The following is a 24,365-nucleotide window of genomic DNA, read 5'->3' as shown; positions in this document are numbered from 1 at the left end:
GGCCAGGCCCTTTGATTGGACCAGTGTTGAAAAAAGTCATCTTCGCTAAGCTCACATGCATAGATTTGCAGGTTAGGTTGCATCGAAAACCTATATTTTCCAAACGAAAATCAAAGTAGCAAATCCAGACAATCAGTGAATATGAGCAAATGAACTTTTGTTCTTCAATATATTTTGCAGTTCATCGCCCAGTGTCATTTTCATCTTGATTATTGAAGACGTCGGAATTGAATTTGATTTTAGCTAAATGAATATCAGCTGTTCCCGATGTCGCAAATCACTTGACGGTAGCTACAACCACTTGTTGCAGTCTGGTGTTTTTGTTCTCTAAATGGTCCAGCCTGGCTAATTTTTTTATTTTTGAATTTTGACTTAAAATCACTGCCAGAACGAATATCGTTTCGAATGTGATGAATATCAATTTGTTGCTTTTGATATTCAAAGTATAAATAACAGCGAAGTTATGAACCCCACTCAATACTGCATTTATTCATTATAGCAAATTTGTACACGCATCACCGATATGAACAAAATGAACTCGTTTGTTATTGTAATCAATATAATGAGGGCAGTGTGTTTCAATCTGGAAAAAAGTCATTTACACTAAAACGAAATCATATTCGTTACTCGTGAATATTTGTTGATATTCTATGACACTGGATTGGACAAATAAAAGGGATACGTCTCTTATTTCAATTCTTAAAATGATGATTTTCAGCCAATTTTCCAGATTTAATAATAAGCTAAAACGAATAGTTAGGCCAAATGTATGAATAATAATGGCGCGTCAAATAAAAACCCCTTGCCAGTTAAGTTTTCAACTTGAAATTATCATAACAATTTATCTCAATTGTACCTTAATTGCAACATTAACTACCCATTGGCTCTGATCTGCGCCAACATCGATACTCACTACCAACATACATTCGAATAAGCACTCCTCCGTTGTACTAATCTTTATAAATAGCCGAACGCGTCTCCCCGCGCGCTGGTACAATCTTGCACCCACGAAGGGGGTTTAAATCCGTCCGATTACACCATATTTTCTACGATAGTGAAACTGTGTGTTTTCCTAACATCATAATAAAGTTGTACGATTCTCTTTCAATAAACGCCACACATTCCAACTCCCCCAATAATACCTGTTTTACTCACCCCGCTTCGTGCCGTCCTTTCGGTACCGCAGCACCATCGTCAGAAGCGCCAGATGACGTGCGGAGAGCACTTCTTACAGCATGCGCCTATTAAATGAGCATAGCTCGGTTGTTGTAAACTGCATCACAACTCAACAATCAGCAGCAACAACAACATCATCACCATCATCGCTAACAGCATCGAAGTGCATCGGGGAAAACAACTTAAGTTTAAGCCCCAGGCCACTTCGGCGCGATGGACAACGGGGCCGGGTATCGCGCACACTCGGACACGGTAATTGCTGGCCTATCTGGCACAGCAGCATGACCGAGGAAGTGGTGTCTGGCAGCGATCAATTTGAAATTGTTCCGAAGCTTATTTGAGAGTGTATAGGGTAGAAGTACCTATCATCGCAATAGTACCTATTACGGTAATACGAGTGAGTTTTTTACTAGTTTAGAAAGCATATCTTATTTTTAAAGGCTCTAATATGATTTTTAAACATCAGAAATCTCTCCTTTGTCGATTTTGGTACTTGATTCCATGCGAAACATTGTTCTTTTGTTGAAAAATTTAGTTTGAAAATAGTGTCTCCCATTGATGCTTGCTTCTTAGCATTTTGCTAAGGAATATGCGGTCATAAAGAGATTTTTATGCTGTGAAGTGGCTATTTTGATGCAAACACAGTGTAGACGCATACATTACAACCTTCTTGATGTTGTGATTAGACTAATTTATACGATTTTATCGAAATACACATGTTTTTTTGTATTACCATGATTGGTACAATTATTCATCCATGTGCATATTATCGTAATACCGAAAACTGCCCTGTTCCTACTATGGTTGTACGGAATCGCTGCAAAGCTGAAAAGCAGAGAGTTTTGGTTGTAGGAAAATCTAACGTTTCCACGCTGTGCAATTGCAATTGCATTTTTGTATTAGGCACTCACCATAATTGGTACAATTTTACATCTCATCCATCATCGTAGCATGCGCAAGTTGCATTGTTTTGATTATCGTAACATATGAAACATCATAATTTTTCGCGGTCGGTTTTGGTCACAGTGCATTGTTTGTTGGTTTTTTTCAACTTTGTGAATAACGGATTCATTTTCAAAGCTTTAGGTAATTATAAATATTGTATGGTTATACAGTAGAATCCCGATTATCTCGGAAAGCTCTATAGAATTACTATGGAACTCACTTTCGTGAATGATCAGGGTTCTACTGTACATCTAGAAATAATTATCAACGATTATCATACGTTTTGCAGTATGTCACCCCGACGAAATGAAGTTTCACGTGAAAAATACTCCGAGGAAACGATTTCACGATGCATTCAGGCTATCAACTCCGGAATGAAAATTTACACTAGCTGTAAAAAATTCGGGATTCCATTGTCCACTATCTACTATCGGATTGGAGGACGTTGGAAGAACAAATTCAAACCAGGGCCAAAATGTGTACTATCAAGAGAAGAGGAGCAAAGAATTGTTGACTGGTTGAAAAGAATGCAGGATCGAGGTTTTCCAGTTTCTCGACATGCTCTGCTCTTCAAAGTAAGTGAATATTTGTCATCAAACCCACGGATCACACCGTTCCGTAATAATCGACCAGGTGCGTAAAACTTTTGAAAGGCTTGAACACTAAACAATCATGCTGAATGTTATACACAATTCCAGGACGAAAGTGGTTAACTGGTTTTATGCGACGCAATCCCGGATTTTCGTTCCGTACTCCAGAAGCAGTATCCGCGGCAAGTAGCCGTGTGAGCGAACAAGATCTTCGCAGATGGTTCAAGATGGTAGACGAGTATGCGACTGCAAACCTGATACGTGTAATTTTGGAGGACCCCTCAAGAGTTTATAACGGGGACGAAACAGGTTTTTATTTTCATCCCAAAACAAAGGAGGTCATTGCCCTCACTGGATCCCGCAACGTTTACGAAGTAGAGCAAGCTCCCGGGAAACAAAACATCACCGTAATGTTCGCCTTTGGAGCGTCTGGAGTTGTAGTACCACCACACGTGATACTCCCTGGGCAACGCATCCGAAAGGAAGTTGCTCAAGGTTTTCCTGCGAACTGGGGTCTTGGTCAGAGTGATCGAGGTTGGATGGATACTCACAATTTTCGTGAGTATATTGTGAAAATCTTCCATCCATTCCTCGTAGAACAAGGCGTATTGTTCCCAGTGATTTTCTTCGTCGACGGACATGCATCACACAAAACACTAGAAGTCGCCGATGTATGCCAGTCACTAGGAATTGTGCTGATTTCGTTATATCCAAACACCACTCACATCACACAACCTGCGGATGGAGCAGTGTTTCGCCCTTTAAAGAACGAATGGAGAAAATCAGTTGAAGAGTGGAGATATGAACATCAAGGATCTTCACTACAATGGTGCATTTTGGAAGCGTCCTGGCAAAGGCGGTTAAAAATGGAATAATACCCGAAACAATAAAAAATGGATTCCGTGTATGTGGAATATATCCTTTTGATCCGAATGCTGTGGATTATTCCAAGTGTATTGCGAAGGCAACATCTACAAAGGATACATCGGCAACGAAGAAAGCATTTATCTGAGAGAACTGGCTACCACAGGAACAGAGACGGATGATTTGGCTCAATTCAAAAATGATACGGCAAAGAATTTCAAAAATAGTAAGTTTGTAGTAAGCTAGTATGGAAGAAATGACAATATTTTAATTTTTGTAGATAAAACGCTACACAACAACACTGTTCTTATTGATGGGATGTTGCAAGAAGTCAAGGACAAAACAGAAACAACTGTTAGACGTAGACTTTCGGATGTATCCAAGGTTCACACCCCGTCACACTTGCAGACACCGCAACTACGTTAGAAAATTTCAACCAATTACAGCTGGACAACGACTCGAAGAAATTCGTAAGGAAGAAGAAGTTAAAATGGAAAAAGAGCAACAAAAGAAAAGAAAGGTATTGGAACGTCATTAGGCGAAAATTCAGCGGGAAGAAGCAAAAAGAGCTAGGCTTGAAGAGCGTGAGCGTAAGAAAAAAGAGCTAAACAGAAAAAAATCTAATCCAAAGCTAAAAAACACTTTCACTCCATACACAAATTAATGCATTTATGCATGACTGTACGAATATATTAATAAATTAATAGAGTACGTTGTCTGGCGACGGCGTTGTCTTTTAACACAAATTAATTTTTATTCTATTCTCCCAATCAGATATATGAAAGCCCCGAAAAACGACACAAAATAAAATAAAAAACATATTTGAAATTGTTATTTAATTTAAAATCAAGTTACATATGATCCTTGTTAACGTGCAAAGAAACTTACTGAAAATGTATGTGCCTCCATCGTTAGGTGTTCAAAGAAGTCATCATCATTATTTAGAATTTCAAAGAATTTTCGCGTTCAAAACAAGGAAGTGTTTCTGAAAATGTGTGATGATCTGAACTTCTTCACAAATACGTGAAAACTAAAGTTGCGTATTGTTCATTCCAAGGGTACGAATAGCACTTCAATCTTCTGGTAAAATTTGTACTACATCTCAAAACATAAAATTTAATGCTTCAAAATGACGTATATCTCATCCTCACGCGTTGATTTTTCACGAAGTTACAACATTTCTAAAATTACTTAAAATTTCGGCTTCGCGCTTTGTTCCCATAATTTGTTGTCGAGTGTAGAATTAACGACACAGTATTGCATACTAGGAATAAGATTTAGAGGCAAAGTTTTAATTAAAAATTATTATTGACGTATTATTTCAATCCTATTAACATTTTTTCCATGTGACATCGACTATTACCATAATAGGTACATTTATTACGAAACTACAGGAACACTATCACCGTAATGGGTACATGGAAGTGACATTTTCAAACATGTTTTTACCCAATTTATTCGAATAATCATGGAAATATCAGTGAGAATCTTCAAGAACAGAGTTCAAACTGCTAGAAAAAGTATACTTTTGTATACTTTTGATCTAAAATAGAGTATTTATTCGCCATTTTCTGCAAATTGGTGACATATGTCCTCCATAATTGGTACACTTACCCTACTTGCGAAACCATATCTACGATTCTGACGATTGCATTTGTAGGTTATAGTGTTTTTTACGTCATACCTGTAGATCACATGAAGACTTTTGATTCAATTATCAGGTTGCTCATGGCTATTTTCTCACGTCATTTCCTGGCATTACATGTTCAGCAGTAGACCCTAACAGAGTTGCTAAAACACTCGAGTATCTGTATATCTCCAGATTTTTAGACTTTTTCAATTGGAATTGTATGTGAATATGAATGTGAAGTACAGCATACACTTAAATTGTCGAAGACATTTCCATTTTGTCTAGCTTTAAAAGTTCTTAATTTTTTAAAAGTAGACAGTTATACCTAATTGATTCTTGTGACATAAGTATTTCTCGAAGCATCCAAAAAACTTTGGATTACAAACAGTTTGCTTAAAAATTAGACTAATAACACTACTTTCTTCAAACCAATGAAACACTAGATAGATTAGATACATTCATAGTTCTTACAATCAAATCAACCGGGTGGCAATTCTGAGAACCAAAGCTCTCAAGCATGTCTCGATGAGTGACCGACCGATCGGTAACTCGCGCCGAGTCTCACCACTGCCAGAGCACTCTATCGGTCGACTCGCTCGACAGCCCTTGCAAATCCCATGATGCACACCTCTCGCGAGCGCCCCGCCGGTCGATCACGATATAACCATACATGCGCGATGATCGCTGCGGAGGAGAAGATGTGGACCCCGATTGCGGTCATGATCATCCATCTCGAGGGCGCGCAATCCGTACACGGGAAGAAATTCGTCAAAACTAAACGCACACATACACACACACAATCGGTGTACGATTCTCGTTTTCTGCAATTGGATTCGAGACAAAGCGCGGTTGCGGCTGTTGATGATGAGATGGGATGGCGACTTTCAATCAAATAAATGTCGACGTGTGATACCTTGTTTCGCACCATGCTAAACTCAATTTAGTGAACGTGTACTACTGCGTGTATTTGTTTGGATTGCTCTCTATATTTAACAACACGGTCGTGTCGATCGAGAGATTTCTCGCGACAGACGGCTGCCGGTTGGTAAGCGGAAAAGTAGCGGAACTTGGCCAACGAACGGAAGACCCGTTGTGGTCAACTGTGTATGCGACGCGCTATTACCCGACCGTACTGATGCCTTAATGAAAGTGAAATTAGAGCAAGATTCTACGTGTGTCTTCTGTGTAGAATCGTCGTCTCTACGTCAATCCAACTTGGATGACATTGTGAAGATTAAATTTTTAATTACATTATGGTTATTGAGTAAACATATTGGAATCTTTGAGAAGTAGATATGATTCATCAGATTCAATTTTTTATTTTATGTCTACTGCTCTAGAAAATAAAACACTGCGTATCGTATTTCCTTTATGATGTACTCTTCGTAAATGGGCAAATGAAAGAAACTTAGGAAGGGTATCATAGGACGAAGTCATCTACGTTACCGAATACATTGACGTTACTCTTAAGACAAGCGCAGACCAATGGAATTGCTGCAGTAAACCTACTCTCCAGATGCGAAAGTACATCTTATCAATATCGATTACATCAATGTTTATGTGGTGATTTTGAATCGAATCAAATTGCTAAATACTATCCTATTTTAGCAATATTTTTCATCATTATCATATAAGTGAACAAAGATTGCAACATCAATAATTCTAAACTATGCTGCAAAATTGTCATCTCAGAAAGTTACCTGTAGCAATATTGACAGTTGTCAATTGTTTTGTGTTAAGTTTGATTTATCATTTCATCATGAATATAGTGACAATCCTTTGAACTAGAATTCGGATTCCAATCCGAGAAACGCAGCAAATCAACTCTCTGGTATTTGATCCACCTTACTTGTAGCCAGGGTTGCCAACTATAATTTTCAAATATCAGGAAGAATGAAAATAAAAATCCGAAGGAATCAGGATAGTCTGTATCGGGGTTTTCGGAATGTTCGTTGACGATTTTTTGGGAAAACAAAAGTTTCTGTAGGCAGACATATATGTTTTTTTTAATTTACACAGTTTTGTTTTACAATCTTTCACGCAGTGTGAAAACTCTGTCCTACCAGAACAAGATTGATTTCAGTCGAGAAATGACATTTTCATGATGCACCTTGAGTCGATTTCTTGCACTCGAGAGAATTCTGCAGTTTGAAACATTTCGACTGGTTGCGAGAAGCTCATGATACACAATTTCTTTTCAAATCCCATCAGACACAGAGCATAACTTTCTAAGGGTGAATACCTGCTTTGGGTTTAGCTAATGGTGGTTCGTTTCGCTTACTCTAATTTTTTTTACGTGGGGACCGCAAATTGTTGGATATATTTTAAAAAACCTATCCAATAGCTGATAATGATTTCATATTAGAATGAAAAGTTTTTGTGGAAATATTAGGAAATTTATAAACAAACTAGCTGACCCGACGAACTTCGTCCCGCCCAAAATAGATTTTTTGATTTGAATACTTTCAAACATCCACGTTTCCTTACTAAGTGAACGTTAGTGAGTCCAATCACTGAACTCTTCATTGATTGATTACCCTTTTATCCTTTACAATTTCCTTTTACTATAAATTGTCTAGTACAGGGTGGGCCATTTAAAGTGGAAGCATCTGGCAACCCCATAACTTTTGACAGAGATGTCAGATTAACAAATGTCATACCGCGTTGGAAGCGTCATTTCAGTACAATTTTAACCATGGAACAATACACACCTAAACAACGCGCTGAAATTGTTCAGCTGTACATTCAAAATAACTTCTCAATTGTGTTAACTAAACGTGCGTGGAAAAATAAAAATAAAGTTAAAACATCGCCTGGAGACAACACTATACGTCGATTATATGCCAAATTTATATCGTCTGGTAGTGTTGGTAATGCCAGTCATCTGTCCAGACAACGACCAAGACGTTTCGACGAGAATATTGATGCCGTTCGAGCCAGTGTTGCAGAGACTCCATCGACAATGATAACCGATTTTTTATTGCCATCCATTTGTTCGTGAAAATGAATTGGACAATTACTGGTTCCAACAGGACGGCGCTACATGCCATACAGCGGCTGCCACGACCAAATTATTGCGAGAAATGTTCCCCGGAAGATTAATATCGAAAAACGGCGATTATGACTGGCCACCGAGATCACCTGATTTGACGCCTCCTGACTTTTTTTATGGGGATATTAAAATCCAAGGTATACACTGGTAAACCAAGGACCCTGGCTGCGCTGAAAGACAATATCCGACAAGAAATTGCTGCCATATCGGCCGAAACATTGGGCAAAGTGATGGAAAATGCCGAAAAAAGGGCACATTTTGCGGTCAAGGCCAGAGGCGGTCATTTACGAGATATCATAATCAAAAAGTAGTTAGAACAAATCTCCTTGGACCAAAATAAATGAATTTCAAAAAAAAAATTTTCAAATTCCACTTCTTTACTTTGCTATTGTAAAAACAAATCCTTCCACTTTAAATGGCCCACCCTGTACTTCTACAAAAATTCGTCCTTATAATATAAAATTATTTTCAGACACAATTCTCGTTCAAGATTCTTCAAGCATTTGGATATAACATGTTTCTTCGTTGCATGGAATACATGTTTGATACAGAGAATATCACAAAATAAAGACAGCTCAAATCGGACCATTCATAATTCGGGTTTAGGGCACACCAACACATTTGGCCTTCCATTTTTGTTTATATAGATAGAAGATATAGGAATGTGTTATTCCGTCTGAAAATCCTTTTCCACTTTCGGAAAAAATAATTTCGTTAGTGCCAACATCAAATGGACTAACAACGCTGAGCTAATTGTAGAACATATGGGAATTAAATTTTCCGATTTTTCTCTCCACTATATTGATCTACGGGAAGAGACGAATACAACAAAATAAAGAAGGCTAAAATCGGACCATCCGTTCTTCGGGTTTTCCGCTTACCAACAGATTTTGCCTTACATTTTTATTTATATGTATGTAAGATATAAAGTGCGTTATTTCGCCTGAAAATCCATTTCCACTTACGAACAAAGATCAATTTCGATAGCGCAAACATCGAATGGACTAACAACGCTTAATATGATGTAATTTTCGAACATGTGGGGATTCAATTTTCCGAATTTTCCGACCTACCTTCAGGATTTTCCGATTTTTCTCTCTACTATATTGATCTACGGGAAGAGACGAATACAACAAAATAAATAAGGCTAAAATCGGACCATCCCGGGTTTTATGCTTACCAACAGATTTTGCCTCCCATTTTTATTTATATAGATGGTTGAGTAAGAGTCAGGACTACGTATTTGAAGCAAAAAAAACACAAAATGACAGACAACTAATTTCGTCAAAATCCCATCAATATGGGTATCAAATGGGCTTGACTAGTAGATCACAGTTATTTATGAAAAATATAAATCCAAAATGGCCGCCACTCCAAAATGGCGAAATATGTATTTTTTTCAAAAACCCCTCAATATGAGTATTTAATGAAAGGACTTGACTTATAGGACACCCCACCAATATGGGTATCATATAGAAAGGCTTGCCTAGTAGATCACAGTTATTTATGAAAAATGTAAATCCAAAATGGCCGTCACCCCAAAATGGCGAAATATGTATTTTTTTCAATACCCCCTTAATATTTTTTGTTTTTTTTTAAATAAATCAAGAATACCCAAATGGAAAAATGGTCTACTAATTACCTACTTTTACGAAGTATTGACTGGAATACCGAAAAGTTTGGAAAAACATTCAATATTGGAATACTTTGATTTCAAATGGGGGTGGATTTTTTTGTGCTCACCACTGTAGGATTGTCGCATATCCAACAAAAACATTTTGTAACACATCTGAAATCAAACCACATTTTATTTATATTTATATTGTGCTATACTCAACACAACAATGGACGCCTCGTATCAACTGTCCTACTCTGTTACAGCTTAAAATGCTGAAGATAAAAATGAAAAGCAAATAAACAAAAAGGGATGAAAAAAATAACACGAATAACCGACCCGTCCTTCATTCGATCTGAGATTATGTTTATGAACTTTGAAAACCACTACGAAGAACCCGTTCTGACAGTGTGCATAAATAAAAACACTGGCAACACTGATAGCTAATGACTAGAATGATGTTCAAGAAATGCATAGAAAGAAAATAATCAAGTTTTTAGGAAAATTAATAATTTCTACTTTTAAACATTTTTTCAACTTACTGTTTAATTATAATAATTAACCAAAATAGATGATGATAAAAACAGAAGAATGCGACTCGCAATAAAATACAGTGTGAAGTTTGTTTGGTAAGTGTTTAGCATTTCGCATTTATATAAACAGTTGGAAAATGTAATTTGCAATTTTGCTTTCTGAAATCCAATGAGAATCAGCTCTTGCAGTGGATCGTAGAGGCGAACGGAGTAAGCATCTTAAGTGCTTACAAGATAACTTTGGGCAATAACTCATACAAGGCTCACCAAAACTATTTCAAATAATTTATTATCGAACAGACCACAAACCATGTTCGAATATTCATGCTGTAACTGATCAATCTTTTGCACAGTTTCTTGAATAAACATGAATATTTACAAGCATTAGGAGTTTTAGACGTGATTCTATCAATATTGACCACCAAATATTTTACCCAATAGTTCTGGCAGAGTTTTACTTGCAACGACTTATCAATGAATCGTACAATGAACATTAAGTGAAGGGCCTGCTTTGGAAAGTTCCAAAGAGAGATTCTGTTCAATTTTATGACTAAAATGTTTATAACATTTGGTTGGCATGAAAAGTTTTCCATTGGGGCAAAATATATAACTCACAGTTTTTGTCTGGAATGAAGAAAATCAGACAGAGATTTACTCATTATAATTTTTCCTTTTAAGTTAACGAGAACCAAAAAAAAAACATTTGAGGGGGTTCGAGAACAAAAATGTGCCTTTTCAGAAAAAATGGAGTTTTGGACAGCAATTCATTACATAAATCGTATTTCCTGCGCTACGTATTTTGAGCCTACGAGCTTTGCAATTCGTGCACTTCCAGCACAGTACACTAGGATTGGGCGATCTTGGATCGATTTCGATCTTTTCCATTTCGATTTCCGATTTTTTGGATCGATTCATTGTACCCTAAAAAATCGTAAAGATCGATCTTTTCCCTTCGATTTTTTCGATCTTAGAGTTTTTTTTGTTTAATGTACATCGATTTTAATCTCACCACCTGACAAATTTTGAAAACATGATTCCCATCTTTTTGATCGTATAAAAAATTTTAATAAATTTGTTTTTCAGTTTTTGATTCTCACCAAAAACCACAATTTCATAAACATCTTTCAAGGTTGTCAAGTCACTGGTCGTAAATTTAGGAGAAGCAGTTTTGAAAGTTTGGTCATTCCAGAACAAGTGTTCACAAGTTATATTTACACCTTTAAATTCACTATGCTGACAATGAAAATTGTGACGAGATAGGATGGTTGACATCAGCTTCAGCTGAAGCGTTCTTTTCTAGTACTGAGACTACTATCAAGATTTTGACTAAATGCTAAATAGATTATTGTCAGCGGAGATGAAATTCAGTTGTTGAATTCTCAATAATAATTTTCAATAAATTAATTTAATTAAATGATTCCATGACGGTTCAGAATGAATGCATGGAAAATACATTTTTTCTGGGCTTTCAAGTTTTTTTTGTGACTTTCATTCTGAGAATCAAATTGAAATGCCTCTGATGTTTGAATAGAATTATGAAATAGTTATTTCATGTTTAAAGAAAATATTATATTCATATAGAACAAGTAAATAAATTAGAAAAAAGGCAAGGATTTTTCAAAAAATCGATTCTTTAGTACCGATTTAATCAGTGAATCGATCCCTGTGCCGTTAAGAAAATCGATCCATCACGATCGATCTTTTTTTAAAGATCGCCCAATCCTACAGTACACCCAAACTAACGTTGCTAGAAATGTATGTATGTATGGAAGCAGACATCCCTTTCTTTTTTTTCTTTTTTCATCTTTTTTGGGATTGCACCCAAAGAAAAATCCAAACGACGTCAACGGGGATCGAACCAAGGCCGAGTGGAATGCAAGACTGTTTTACACGACCATGCTATCCACATAGCTAATGGAGCCGTTGTCGTTCCAATTTTACTCTTAGAAAACACTTTCCAGCATGAAGAAGATCTATATCCATTTCGGTCTGGGCTCGCTCGTATTAATCTTATATTGCCGTGCCATATATATTATACAAATGCTTACCAGCATTTGAGAGTCATGACATTTTATGTTATTTTTACGCTCCTTTAATGTAATAAATCGGGATGACAAAACATGAGCTAAAAATCAATTTTGGGTGTAGCTGACATCGCAAAAAACCATCGCTGTCGATGAATTATCATATCGCAATGCCAATAAACTAATTTACAAAAAAGTTAGAATTTTTAATATATTCAACGAGCGAAAAACGTGTAAAGAAGGGATAACCCCACTGAGTTATGTGGTACGGGGTGTGGAAGGTCTTGGAATTTTTTATTTTTATTTTGAAGAAAAAAAAATTCCAAAAATTCTAACCGAAATATGAATACGGTAAAGAAGGCAATTGAGGAAGGGTAATAGAAAATCGAGAGTGCCTCTGAACCACTCTTCTCCGTGATTAAACATATTCCTAGTGAGCAAACTCTCCATCGACAGAAGAACTAGATATCAGTGTTTGCTGCCTACTTTATCTTTTGATTAAACTATAAAATAAAAGATACTTAGAATTGAATATAAGCGTAATTCGATTATATTCTTGATTTTTTAAAATAAAAACAATAAAAGAATATCCATGTGGACAACAGAGGGAGGGGTATAGTCAACGTCCACGTTTGTCCACGGAGGGGAAGGGAGAAGTCTAAAATCATGCTTTTTATGTTCACGTGGTATGCGGACAGCTCCTTATTTGATTTTATATAATTTATTATTATTTGCGAATAAACCATGAAGTGGATGTTTTTAATTCATGCCCTAAAAGTGTCCATTTAAGAACAAAAGTATTTTTTTGTTTTTTTCTATAAAATAAATCAACGATACTGACCTACTTTTACGTAGTATTGACTGGAACACTTTGATTTCAAATGGGGGTGGATTTTTTGTTGCGCCCATCACTGTAGTTAGTCAATTTAGGGCCCTGAGTTTCGAATTCACGATCTGTCGCTTAGTAAACTAACGCGCAACCAATATGGCTACGAAGACCCCTGTATTTGGACCTTGAGAATTAACAAAACATATTTTTAGAAATGTTTATAGAATTGAAACTATTTTACAAAGGCGTCAGATCGTTTCCAAAACTAAAACATATTGACTGTAAGAGTTCTTAAAATGTCCGCCCCCGGGTACACGATTTTAGGGGTGCAGAATGAACCAAATTCGTATGAATAAATTAAATAAATATTCTTGATTTCACTCGACGCCACTGGCAGTGTGATTTATTTTTTTCAGTGCTGATCGATGATTTTATTATTAATCGATACAGCTTCGATGAGGACATTAATAATTGCGAAGAATTACAACAATCTACAACTTCATCTATGAAACCTACCAAAAGGTAAACAACTCGTTCTCCTCATCCATTCATTCGCGCTTATCTCCGCCTTCTGCTCTCATCGTTTGAATTGTATTGTTTCACCAGCCAGATCGAAAACGACTCTGACAGAGAGGCAGTTGCAGAGATGTATTTCGCAAAATACACCGAGTTCTCTTGCACTCGCATTCCCATAGCTTTCCACTGAGTGGATGGTTAACTGTTATCAAACATCTCGCCTAGCAGTTGGAATGCACTTTCTGTACGAAATCATCGACAGCGGGGCGCCCCTGAGTAACCGACACATGGTCTTGATAACACTGGAAAAACACATACACATTTTTGTTTTCGCATCTTCGTTTGGCTCTATCTCACCCACCTATGGGCGAAGAAACGGAGCGGGGTGATGAAGCACGATCGAGTCAATTCGTAAATTAGGATTATATAATCTTGCAAGCAACAACAACAAAAAATTCGGGACGTTGATTGCAGTACGATGAGGATCAGTTTTCACACTGGAGTGTATCGCTGCTGCTGACGACGACCTCTGTATTTATCCTGTTTTGTTTATCGCTTTCAGTTTCGTCGTCTGTTGGAGCAAGGCAATCGGGATTTAACCAGTACGACAAACCGCTGCTCCAAGTGTTCGCCCGATTGTAGCGACTCGTGCAAGCTGCATCCCGTCCAGCAGGGGGAGGTTTCCTCAACCGAACCACCACTGCCGGAACCCTCGGTAAACGGTCACTCGCCGGAGAAGTCGGCCTACTTCGAGGCGGTCCAGCACTACATCTCCAACGTTGGCTGGGCCCTGCTCGAGATCAACTCGGAGGGCGTGATCGAGTGCGCCACCGAGAACGTCGTGGAAGTGCTGCACTACTCGCGCACGGAACTGCACGGACAGTCTATCTATTCGTACCTGCATACCGGTGATCATTCGAAGCTGAGTCCTATTTTGAACAAGAACTCGTTTGAGCTGAACTGGGATCAAGATGAGGTGGGTGGTTGGATGGGATACATTGTTTTTTTTAGGCTTCATTGTTTTGACTATATTTTTTTTGTAGATGTTCTATCAGACACCAAAGCGAACGATTCGGACGAAAATTCGCTGGCTACTGAAAGCGCCGGAGAGTGCCAACGATACGATCGAGCAGAAGCAGCAACGCCAGGACAAATACAAGGATCTACTCATCATTTCGGCTCCCGTCAAGGATGATATCGACGCCGAGTCGTCGTCGGTCCTTTGCCTAATTACCCTACCGGAGGACGAACACCAGGACCCCGTCGAAACCAACACTATGCCACAGACGCTGGACGAGCAGCTGACGCTCAAGCTGGATATGAATGGCACCGTGACAGGTACGGAAGCCTTCTTTCTGTATGTAAGTTCTATCTCAAGCTAATATGCCTATCATATTGTAGATATTGATTCAGTGACGCTGAGGAAACAATACGCAGGGTATCTCACCAAAGAGACTGTACGGTCAATCCATGATCTCTGCCACTACCAGGATCGTCCTCGTTTAAACGAACACCTCAACAATGTGATGAAGGCGAACGGAACCGCTCAGATTTCGTCGTATCGGTTGCGTCTCGGCGGACCGGATGTGTATGTGCATGTGAAAGCCCAAACAAGATTATTCCGCAACAACAGACCAAACGAGCCGGACTTCATAATGGCCATCCATACGCTTCTGACTGATAATGAGGTGGCGTTGTTGGAAAGTGGGCAGACGAACAGAAACAATCCATCTTCATCGTCGGCTTCGAGTCTGGCAATGCCGAGTACGAGCAGTGGAGGTACATCGCGCCAGCTGCAACAGATCACGCAGGGAGTTAGCAACATGGGTGGGCCCCTGATGTCCAGTATACTGAACGGGGGAGGTAACAGTTCAGGCCCAAGTGGATCTGGTGGAACCAGTGGTTTACCAGGATCTTTGGTATCGGTTGTGTCTCCACGGAGTAATCCAAACTCGTCGCTATTCTGTACGCAATCGTCGGATAGTTCTAACTTATTCAATTCGGACTTTGAGTTTGAATTTCCACATTCCACATTCGATATGGAGTCTGTTGGTGTAGGCTGGGATTCCAGGCCGGATTCGCGGACCAGTATAACCCCGGTCAGTACCCCTCGTCCTCCCTCAGTCACCGCGTACAGTCCTGCCACGGCTCCGATGTGTCCTTCTCCGTTAACCCCGTATCACTCGGGTAGTGCCGGAGGCCAGCCTTCCCCCTCAAACAACAACAATACTAATCAGCAGGTTAACAACAACAACAACAATAACAGCAGTATGACAAATAACAACAATGCTGGTCCATTCGGGAACAACTTCCAGTTCCAGTTCGACGATAAGGAGAAGATCCAGGACCAAATCCATCAACAGCAGCAGCAACTTCTCCAGCAGCAGCAGCAGCAGCAGCAACAACAACAACAGCAGCTTCTGCAGCAGCAGCAGCAGACACAGCAACAGATGGCCTCACATGACTCAGAACGATTGCGTAATCTACTGACAACCAAACGACCTCACTCAAATGCCTCGTCCTCGTCCGGTCTGGATATGGACCATGACCATCGGAACCCGAACCGGATTCTGAAGGTAAGTTGGGCATGCGATGTGGGTTAGTTCGTAACTCCGTTGCTCGGGTAAGCCTAATATTGTTTGTTAAATCGTAAACGAAAGTTGAGATCTTGTTCCCTTACCCGTCCCCTGAAGACTGTACTCGAAAAAAGAATGCAACACTTTCTTTTGTGTATAACTTTTTATTGCATGGGTAAAAATTTATGAAATTTTGGGTGAAACTAGTTTAGAGTGTAATGTTTACATGTGCAAAATTGCGTCACAGTCTGTCATGTGGTTATCGAGATGGCTTCCAAACAAGATGAGCTTCAACAAAAAAAAAGGGCGTGATCGTGGAAAACCCAGGCTAGTGCCACAGGTGGATCGCGAACCAGTTGGGAATCGATCATTCGATCGTGTTCCGTGTGCTAAAAACGTTCAAGGAGACTCAGACGGTCCCGTGAAGGCAAGGATTTGATTCGTAACGTGCCCAAGACGGTCAATTCTACCGTCTGGTTCGTCCAGCAGACAATGAAGCGAGCCGAACTTCATGTCTACAAGGTAAGAAAAGCACCTAACCGAACCGATAAACAGATTTTTTAAATTTATTTTTATAATGATGCTACATCCCATGAAGAGATCTTATTCATAACATTGCTTCTCCAATGAATTCGGTTCATAGCTGCAGTTCTTCACCTGGCCTTCACCATCACCTCGCTCGCTGGACTCCTCTTCTTCTTGTTTCTACTGGATTCGATGCGAACACCATCTTAGTAGGGTTACTGTCCGGCGATCTTGCAACAAGCCCTGGGTTCGTCGTAGAGTTGCGCCTGTTCGGGGTTCAATCTCCTACTCCATACTCTGTTTTCTTGAACACCATCGTATGTTGTTATGAGCACTGGGCGTTCCAAAAAACATCAAATGCCTATAAGTCTTCTTCAAGCATCGTCCATATTTCGTGCCCATAGGGAACAACCGGTCGGATCATAGATTCGTACATGGTTAAAGTGACCAGATGGTCAGAGGTCTAACGCCTGAGAGCCCGGACTAGGGAGATCTTGACCAAATATAGACGGGCACGGAACGAACTGATCACGATTCTGAGACGAAAAAAGCGCCAACAAGAGGATCATGATCATGAGGAACTGGAAGAGCATTTCCGTGTTAATGAAATGCGGAAGTTCTACGAGAAATAACCCTATCCCACATAGGCTATGTGTCGCAAGTGGACATTTCATACTGTAGTTAAAGCTCCTCTGACGCTGCTACCTCTGCAAACCTCTTCGCGGAATTCTTGTTTGTTTTTGCATGACCGAGGCGGCGCATGTTTTTGCTATCACAAAACAGCGCCGCCTCGGTCTTCCTTCGTGGATCGTTTGCTGGATAGAATCATACCTTTCGTTCAGAAAAAAATTCGCGAAGGTTCACGACGTATATCCAATGAGCTTTACCTACCGTCCGGGGTTTCTCAGGGTAGTCACCTGGAACCTCTCATCTTTATTCGTTTTATAAACGATGTATGCGATCATATAAGCTGCTGCAAGCTCTTGTATGCAGATGATTTAAAACACTACTGCATTATCAAGACGACGGTCTGCAAACTGATATTGAACGCCTGTTATCGTGGAGTCAATTGAACGGAATGTTGGCAAACCCAGCCAAATGTAAAATTATCACCTTCAGCCGAAGTCGAACACCGATCATGTTTGAGTATTCGATGAATGAATCACCGCTTGTGAGAGTAAGCTCTATCAAGGATCTTGGGCTACTTTTAGATAAGAAATTGAGATTCAATAAGCACATATCTATGTTCGTCACTACAGCAAACTCCGTGCTTGGCTTCATAAGAAGAAATACAGCGCAATTTGATGACGTACATGCCATGAAGTCACTGTACTGTTCTCTGGTTTGCAGTGTGCTAGAGTATGGAGTCCAAATCTGGACTTCGTATCATATTGTACACGTAACACGTATCGAAAAAATCCAGTTCTATAAAAAATGCGTTACGGCAGCTCTCATGGACGAACCCCGACAATCTACCGCCTTACGAACATCGATACGCGCTCATCGGACCTCAAACTCTGTCGAGCCGGCGTATTTTCCAGCAGAGACTGTTCATCTACGACGTACTCAGTAACAACATCGACTGCGGTAGCGTACTTCAAAACATAAATATTTACGTTCCGAACCGCCAATTTCAAAACACTTCCTTCCTCAGAATTCTCGGATACCGCACTACACACGGATACAACAATCCGCTAGATAGATCTTCTTCTTCTTCTTCTTCTTAAATGGCACTAACGTTCCTAGAAGAACTTCGCCGTCTCAACGTAGTATGACTTGCGTCATGGGATCTCGCAGTACCATGGACCAAATCTTTTCAGTCCGATATATTCTACAAGAACGTCGAGAATACAACGTGGCCACGCACCACATTTTCGTTGACCTCAGAGCATCATTCAACATGGTCGAACGAGAGCAGCTATGGCAATAATTGCACGAGAAACGGGACGTTTTTCCCGACAAACTGACGCGATGTGCGGGTCTCGGTGTACTCTCGAGTTCCTTCGAGTCGCGCTTAGGCTTAAGACGGACTGCTGATTAATGTGTCTAAAAGAAAATACACGAGGGCAAGAGAATCCAAGGAGAAAAACGTTAGCCTCCTACAACGGGTAATCGTGGATGACGACAAGCTTGAGATAGTGGACGAGTTCGTGTATTTGGGTTCGCTGGTAACCGCCGACAACAATACCAGCAAAGAGATCCGTGGACGTATTCAAGGTGGAAATCGTGCCTTCTCTTCACTTCGTAACCGGTGGTTCTCTATGGGCTTGAAACGACTACATTGTTCGCACCTTAACGCACATGGAATCGGAGCGAAAAGTGTTGCGGACTATCTACGGTAGAGTACAAGTCGAAGACGGATAATGGCGTAGCTGCCTGAACTATGAGTTACACGCGCTGCTTGGAGAGGCCCCCAAAAGTCTGGCAAAATTTGGAAGGCTGCGTTGAGCTGGACACTTAGCAAGGATGCCGGACGATAATCCGATTCAAAAAGTTTCTTTTCAGCAATCCCTCCGGCACCAGAAATGGAGGAGCACAGCGCGCACGATGGCGTGACCAGATCGAATGTGACTTGCGAGTGTTGAGACGCCTGGGATCCTGGCGACAAACAGCCCAAATTCGAATTGAATGGAGATGAATTCTTGATACAGCACGAGCCACCTCGACTCTCGTCTGATTGGTAAGGTTAGTAAGCCTCCAGAATCGGTCCCTCAAAGGTGACACTCTGTTTTGGCCGGTTTTGGTATCGTACCATTACGCGAAACCGGTGATGGAGTGGTACGAAGCCAACGATGTTGTTTCTGTGCCGAAGGAGGCAAATTCGTCAAACTCGCCAGAACTTCGTCCAACAGATTAGTTCTGGGTGATTATGAGTGGATTTGACGACTTGAAGAAAGAGTGGATGGAAGCGTGTAAAAAAGATGGCGCAAGTGTTGCACAGGATTTGAAGGGTAGCGTTAAGTTCAAGGTGCGGGCATTTTCCCTGAAAGAGGAGGTTGATTTATCCACCTTTGCTGAAACATAGCAAACATGTATTTATTTACTCCCTGAGAGTTTCAAAAATATCCGACTTTAAAGTAAATTGTGGGTGATCATTTTTGTCTGTTGCTTTTTTCTCGAGTACAGTCTATATTCAATTATGAAAAAAAATCAGTTGAACTAACATTGTAACTAAATGATGAATGGAACAAATCCTCTGGATCCCAACTTGTACACACATATGTATATCAACCCCCTAATAGCTGATGATCCTCAACACTTATTATTTCCCTATTCTTCTTCAGTTTAGAACAATGTTACCGAATTCAAGAGATTTTCCTGTTACCCAAAAAGACACTAAATTGTATATTCCAAATTCTTCTGACAGCCAGATCCTGGAGTTTTTTGATCACGTCGCAAATTTTGTGTATTTGTAGGGCTTACTAAATTCCGAAGAAGATAAGGATAATAATGGAAATAAATTAAGTACCACAACTCTTTCACAACGTATACCTCAGTCAGTTAGAGCTCATCAGTCGCAGGGTAGTGGTAGTGGTGGCTTAGGGGGCAGCCGTCCGGGCAGTGAGAACAAGTCTGGTAGCAATAATATGCTATTGCAGGTAGGCTCTCTATCACTCTATCTCTATCACTGTTTCTCCCACCTGTAGAGTTTGTAACACCACAACAACCCACCCACCCACACTCTCTATCCACCATTCCCGAATGTGTCCGCGAGCCCCACCTTTCTGTAAATGTACATGCGTTTCTTGTTTCGGAAACCCATCTTTTTGTAAAAAATATCAGCCAAGTTGTACATTTGTGTATGCTTACCTTGTTGCTTCTTTTAACTGACTGAGTGGCGGAATTGTATGTCTGAGAACGCATCATTTCAAGATTCTAATTTCCCATACTTTACCAGCTACTGAACGACAAGAGCGACGACGACGATTTGGAAGGGCGAAATCGGCCGAGTGAACTGCTGAGACAACTGCAAAAGGTGAAGGTAAGTACATTGAATTTCTTCGTCTCCTCAGCGGCGGTTGCAACGAGCGCACTCGTTTCAGGATGAACCCAGGGAACACCCGGCCCCGCTCAACAACGAGGAGCTGATCCAGATGCTCCGATTCCAGGGCAACGATCGCAAGCGACCCTCGAACGAACCGGACGAGGGTGCCGCCGCGAAGCGACCCGACGATAAACCGTCCAAACTGCGGGAGAAAAATAAAATGTTGGCATCACTGCTGGCAAACCCGGCCAAGGCACCGACGCCCCTGCTGCCGGGTCATCTCCCGCTGAACCGTATCATCCCCGATATACCCATTTCCAACGTGGCGCGCCAGATGGCCAGCGTTACCAGCTCGACGCCTCCAAATCAGACCATCAACAACAACAACCTTACCACCAACAACAACAATCTGAAGCAAGTGCAACAGATGAACCATCAGCTGCGGATGCAGCAGCAGCATCAGATGCGCAAAGCGTCAATGCCTTCGCAATCACAACAGCCACCTACTTCATCCGATATCTACCTCAACCACCAGCAGCAGCAGGCGCTGCTCCAGCAGCAGCTGATTGCCGCCCAGCAGCGGGCCCAGAGCTTCTCCCCGGCGATCCAAGATTCGGGCATTGGATCGGTCGGAAGCGGCCCGTTCGTGACGCCTGCCCTGGCCGCATCGACAACTAGCCATCCGACGCCCGAATGGGACCCAGAGCTGAACGAAATACTTAACCACGTTATCGACATCGCACCGGAGGGAAATTTTGGCGACTGCGAACTCAATAGTCTTTTAGGTAGGTAACGAGGTTTGTATCCGCGATCATCTGGACACGTGCGAAACACTGTAACTTTTGAAATATTGCAACCATGAGTGAAATATTTCACACCAACAGAGGTGGGTGTCTGTGATAAACGGAAGGGTATGTATGATTTCGACATTCCATGAGCAGTTTTCAAGATGGCCAAATCGACTGTTCACAGTGTGCTAAAAACACTATCACTATCGTTTTTGACTATCGAAAAGGAACCATGAAGTGACAAAAAAATTGTTGAATTTTGTTTGCGAATTTTTGAATCGCTCTATGGACGAAGAAAACCCGAACCTCCCGATTCGAGCTGTTGTTCGGGAAAAAGGGCCGTCACCTTCATCACCTTCACCTTCACCTTCAAAGTCAAAGAAAAGTTATGCATCGAAATCCTAAAAAGTCAAAAAAAAAAAATTCCGATCACAACGATGGATAAAATCCGACGGTCAAATTACGTACTCGAAAACTGTAATGCGATTATTTGACGATGTTTTCATGTGCTGTTATGAACTTAGGTTTGTGTGTCCCTGAGCTGAGCTGAACGATGACTGCCTGCTGATAAGATGGCGGAAAATGTGCCGAGTGTGCAGTCTACTTGATCGCTAAACTGACGATGCCCCTATTGCCAGCACTGGGCATGACACACACCTTTTCTCTTCTCCAAAAAAAATTGAATAAAAAAGACGGGTGGGTAATGTCGGGGACATAACCGGAGTGACGTAGGACTATACAAAGGGGACAGCTTTTGTTAAATATATATTTCAAATATATTGTTTTATTTTCTTCTCCTACGTGAATACCTACCTATCTACCTGAAAAATTGATTAGTTTACTGTTTAATCACTCGATATCCCCATCTTGTTCGGTTAAACCTTCCTGTTTAGCTTTTGCGTTTGCCACTCGCCACAGCTTTCACAGTTGGAAAATTTCTTCCCATCTAGCTTGTGACATGTTGGTCAGTAAATTAAATTTAATGCGACGTGCCGGAGAAACACTCAGTGTCACATTTGAGGCGATTTAAACCTGTAATTGAACATTTCCGATGACAGTGGTACAGTGTCGACTTTCAATGTGGGGTCATAATTCGGACCCCGAACTCTATGTTTACAAAAATGTCGCATTACAGATCCATCCAATTAGCTCAATGTCGAGCTAAATATAAATTACTGTACTTTCAATCTAGAAGCAAATTAAGAATTGGTGAAAATTGGATAATCGGGAAAGTCCCCAACCATCAATAAGCTCAGAACAACTGCCAAATTCACATACTCATCATATCCTGGCAAACAAATTATAAAAAAATCAATTTGTGTTTTATTATTATTTGGGATATTATTTTAGAATGCATTGAACTGTATTCCGTAAACTCTTTTTTGAAAGGTTTAATGGCCCTGATAAGCGCCGTGTTTTATGGAATGGTTCCAATTTAGAAAACTTAGTACTCGTGGTTTAAAAAAAACCATTTCGAACGCCCTCGATGCCGCCTTGTTCTGGATTTGCCACCAAAGCATTTTGTATAAAGAACAAACTTTTTTCTTTTGCTACCTAATGCCGTTTTGCGATTGCGTTTGCCACTCGCCACTCGCTGCAACTGCCTGTTGTCTTGATGCCCACTGAACCGAATGTGTTCTGTTCCGAATGCGGGTTTTCTTATCGTCGCGAGCAGCTTTGCCAGCTAACTCGATCACTTCGGCGGCCGAAGCTATATAACGCCGGCTAGGTGGATGGTACACTGGTACTAACGCGCTCGGCCTAGCTACCCTTGCGGGGAACTCCAGATCAACACGGTTCGAGCGGGATTTTGCCTTTCCCTTCACTTTTCCTCCTTTACCATGTCCAGGCATGGCTGCTTGGGTTGGTTTGTTGATCTGATGTGATGCGAAACGATGTGGTGTACGGTTTCGATGAGAATGATCGTTACGGCAGCGGAGCGGGGATTTTTAAGCTGACTGGCTGGCTCGAGAATTACGCATGTGTGAGACTGCGACCAATGTTTCCCTCATTTTTTTCTTTTTCCTTTCCAATCGTGCTTCATTCTATTTCGCTGCTGCTCTGGTTGCCCGTTTTGGTCGGTACGATTTGAGGAGTACAAAATGGACCAATCAAAAATGGGCACATAGTGCATTAGGACAATGCTTGATATTTCACAATTATTCAATTATTTATCTCAAGAAAAATGAAATGTTATTCGTTATGATAGATGCGTAGATATATTTCCTATCAATTGATGCAAAAACCTTTGCGATCTATTGAGAAATGCTCGAGTTATAAGCGTTCCAAATCTTGCATTTTTTCCTACTTGTTCAGTGCCTAGATTTCCATTTCACCCCCTATATCTTCCGGTTAGACGTAGTCCTACGTCAAAAAAGATGAAAAGAACAAATGCATGTGAATTTTGTTTCAGTGGTCTATCCTTCACAGAAAACATTTGAATCATCTTTGAGATGTATGAGCTAATTGATTACGTTTAACTAAAAAAATATCGAGTCTAGTACTGTTCTTAATATCGTCGTCCCGAGCCCGTACTTGTTCTGCGTGGTCATCCCGATCCGCAAACAATTTTACTTCCATATTTACGCAGCACGGTCGTCTCGATCCGCACTCCATTATCATTTTTTTTTTCATACGATCGTTCCGATCCGCAAATATGTTTACTTCCATTTTTACACAACACGGTCGTCCCGATTCGCACTCTTATTATCATCATT

General features: G+C 40.5%; 1 protein-coding gene across 20 annotated transcripts in view; it reads left to right on the top strand.

The window, feature by feature from the left end:
- LOC129779208 (nuclear receptor coactivator 1) overlaps positions 1–24,365 on the top strand; it is a 530,617-nt gene that overhangs the window by 440,341 nt on the left and 65,911 nt on the right. For 18 of the 20 annotated variants that reach the window (XR_008743593.1, XM_055786539.1, XM_055786538.1 and 15 more), the window contains 6 exons: positions 14,337–14,750; positions 14,818–15,112; positions 15,176–16,350; positions 20,292–20,474; positions 20,774–20,857; positions 20,919–21,645. Coding sequence is in view for 19 of the 20 variants with exons in the window: in XM_055786539.1 (XP_055642514.1) it covers positions 14,337–14,750; positions 14,818–15,112; positions 15,176–16,350; positions 20,292–20,474; positions 20,774–20,857; positions 20,919–21,645 (2,878 nt within the window). In the remaining variant the exon portion in view is untranslated. The remainder of the gene's footprint in view (positions 1–14,336; positions 14,751–14,817; positions 15,113–15,175; positions 16,351–20,291; positions 20,475–20,773; positions 20,858–20,918; positions 21,646–24,365) is intronic. The other 2 variants (XM_055786544.1, XM_055786543.1) reach the window with 1 other exon arrangement.

Source organism: Toxorhynchites rutilus, chromosome 3, assembly GCF_029784135.1.
Source record: "Toxorhynchites rutilus septentrionalis strain SRP chromosome 3, ASM2978413v1, whole genome shotgun sequence".
Lineage (NCBI taxonomy): Eukaryota > Metazoa > Arthropoda > Insecta > Diptera > Culicidae > Toxorhynchites > Toxorhynchites rutilus.
Note: the sequence above shows the minus strand (reverse complement) of the source record. Positions and strands in the feature narration are given on the sequence as shown.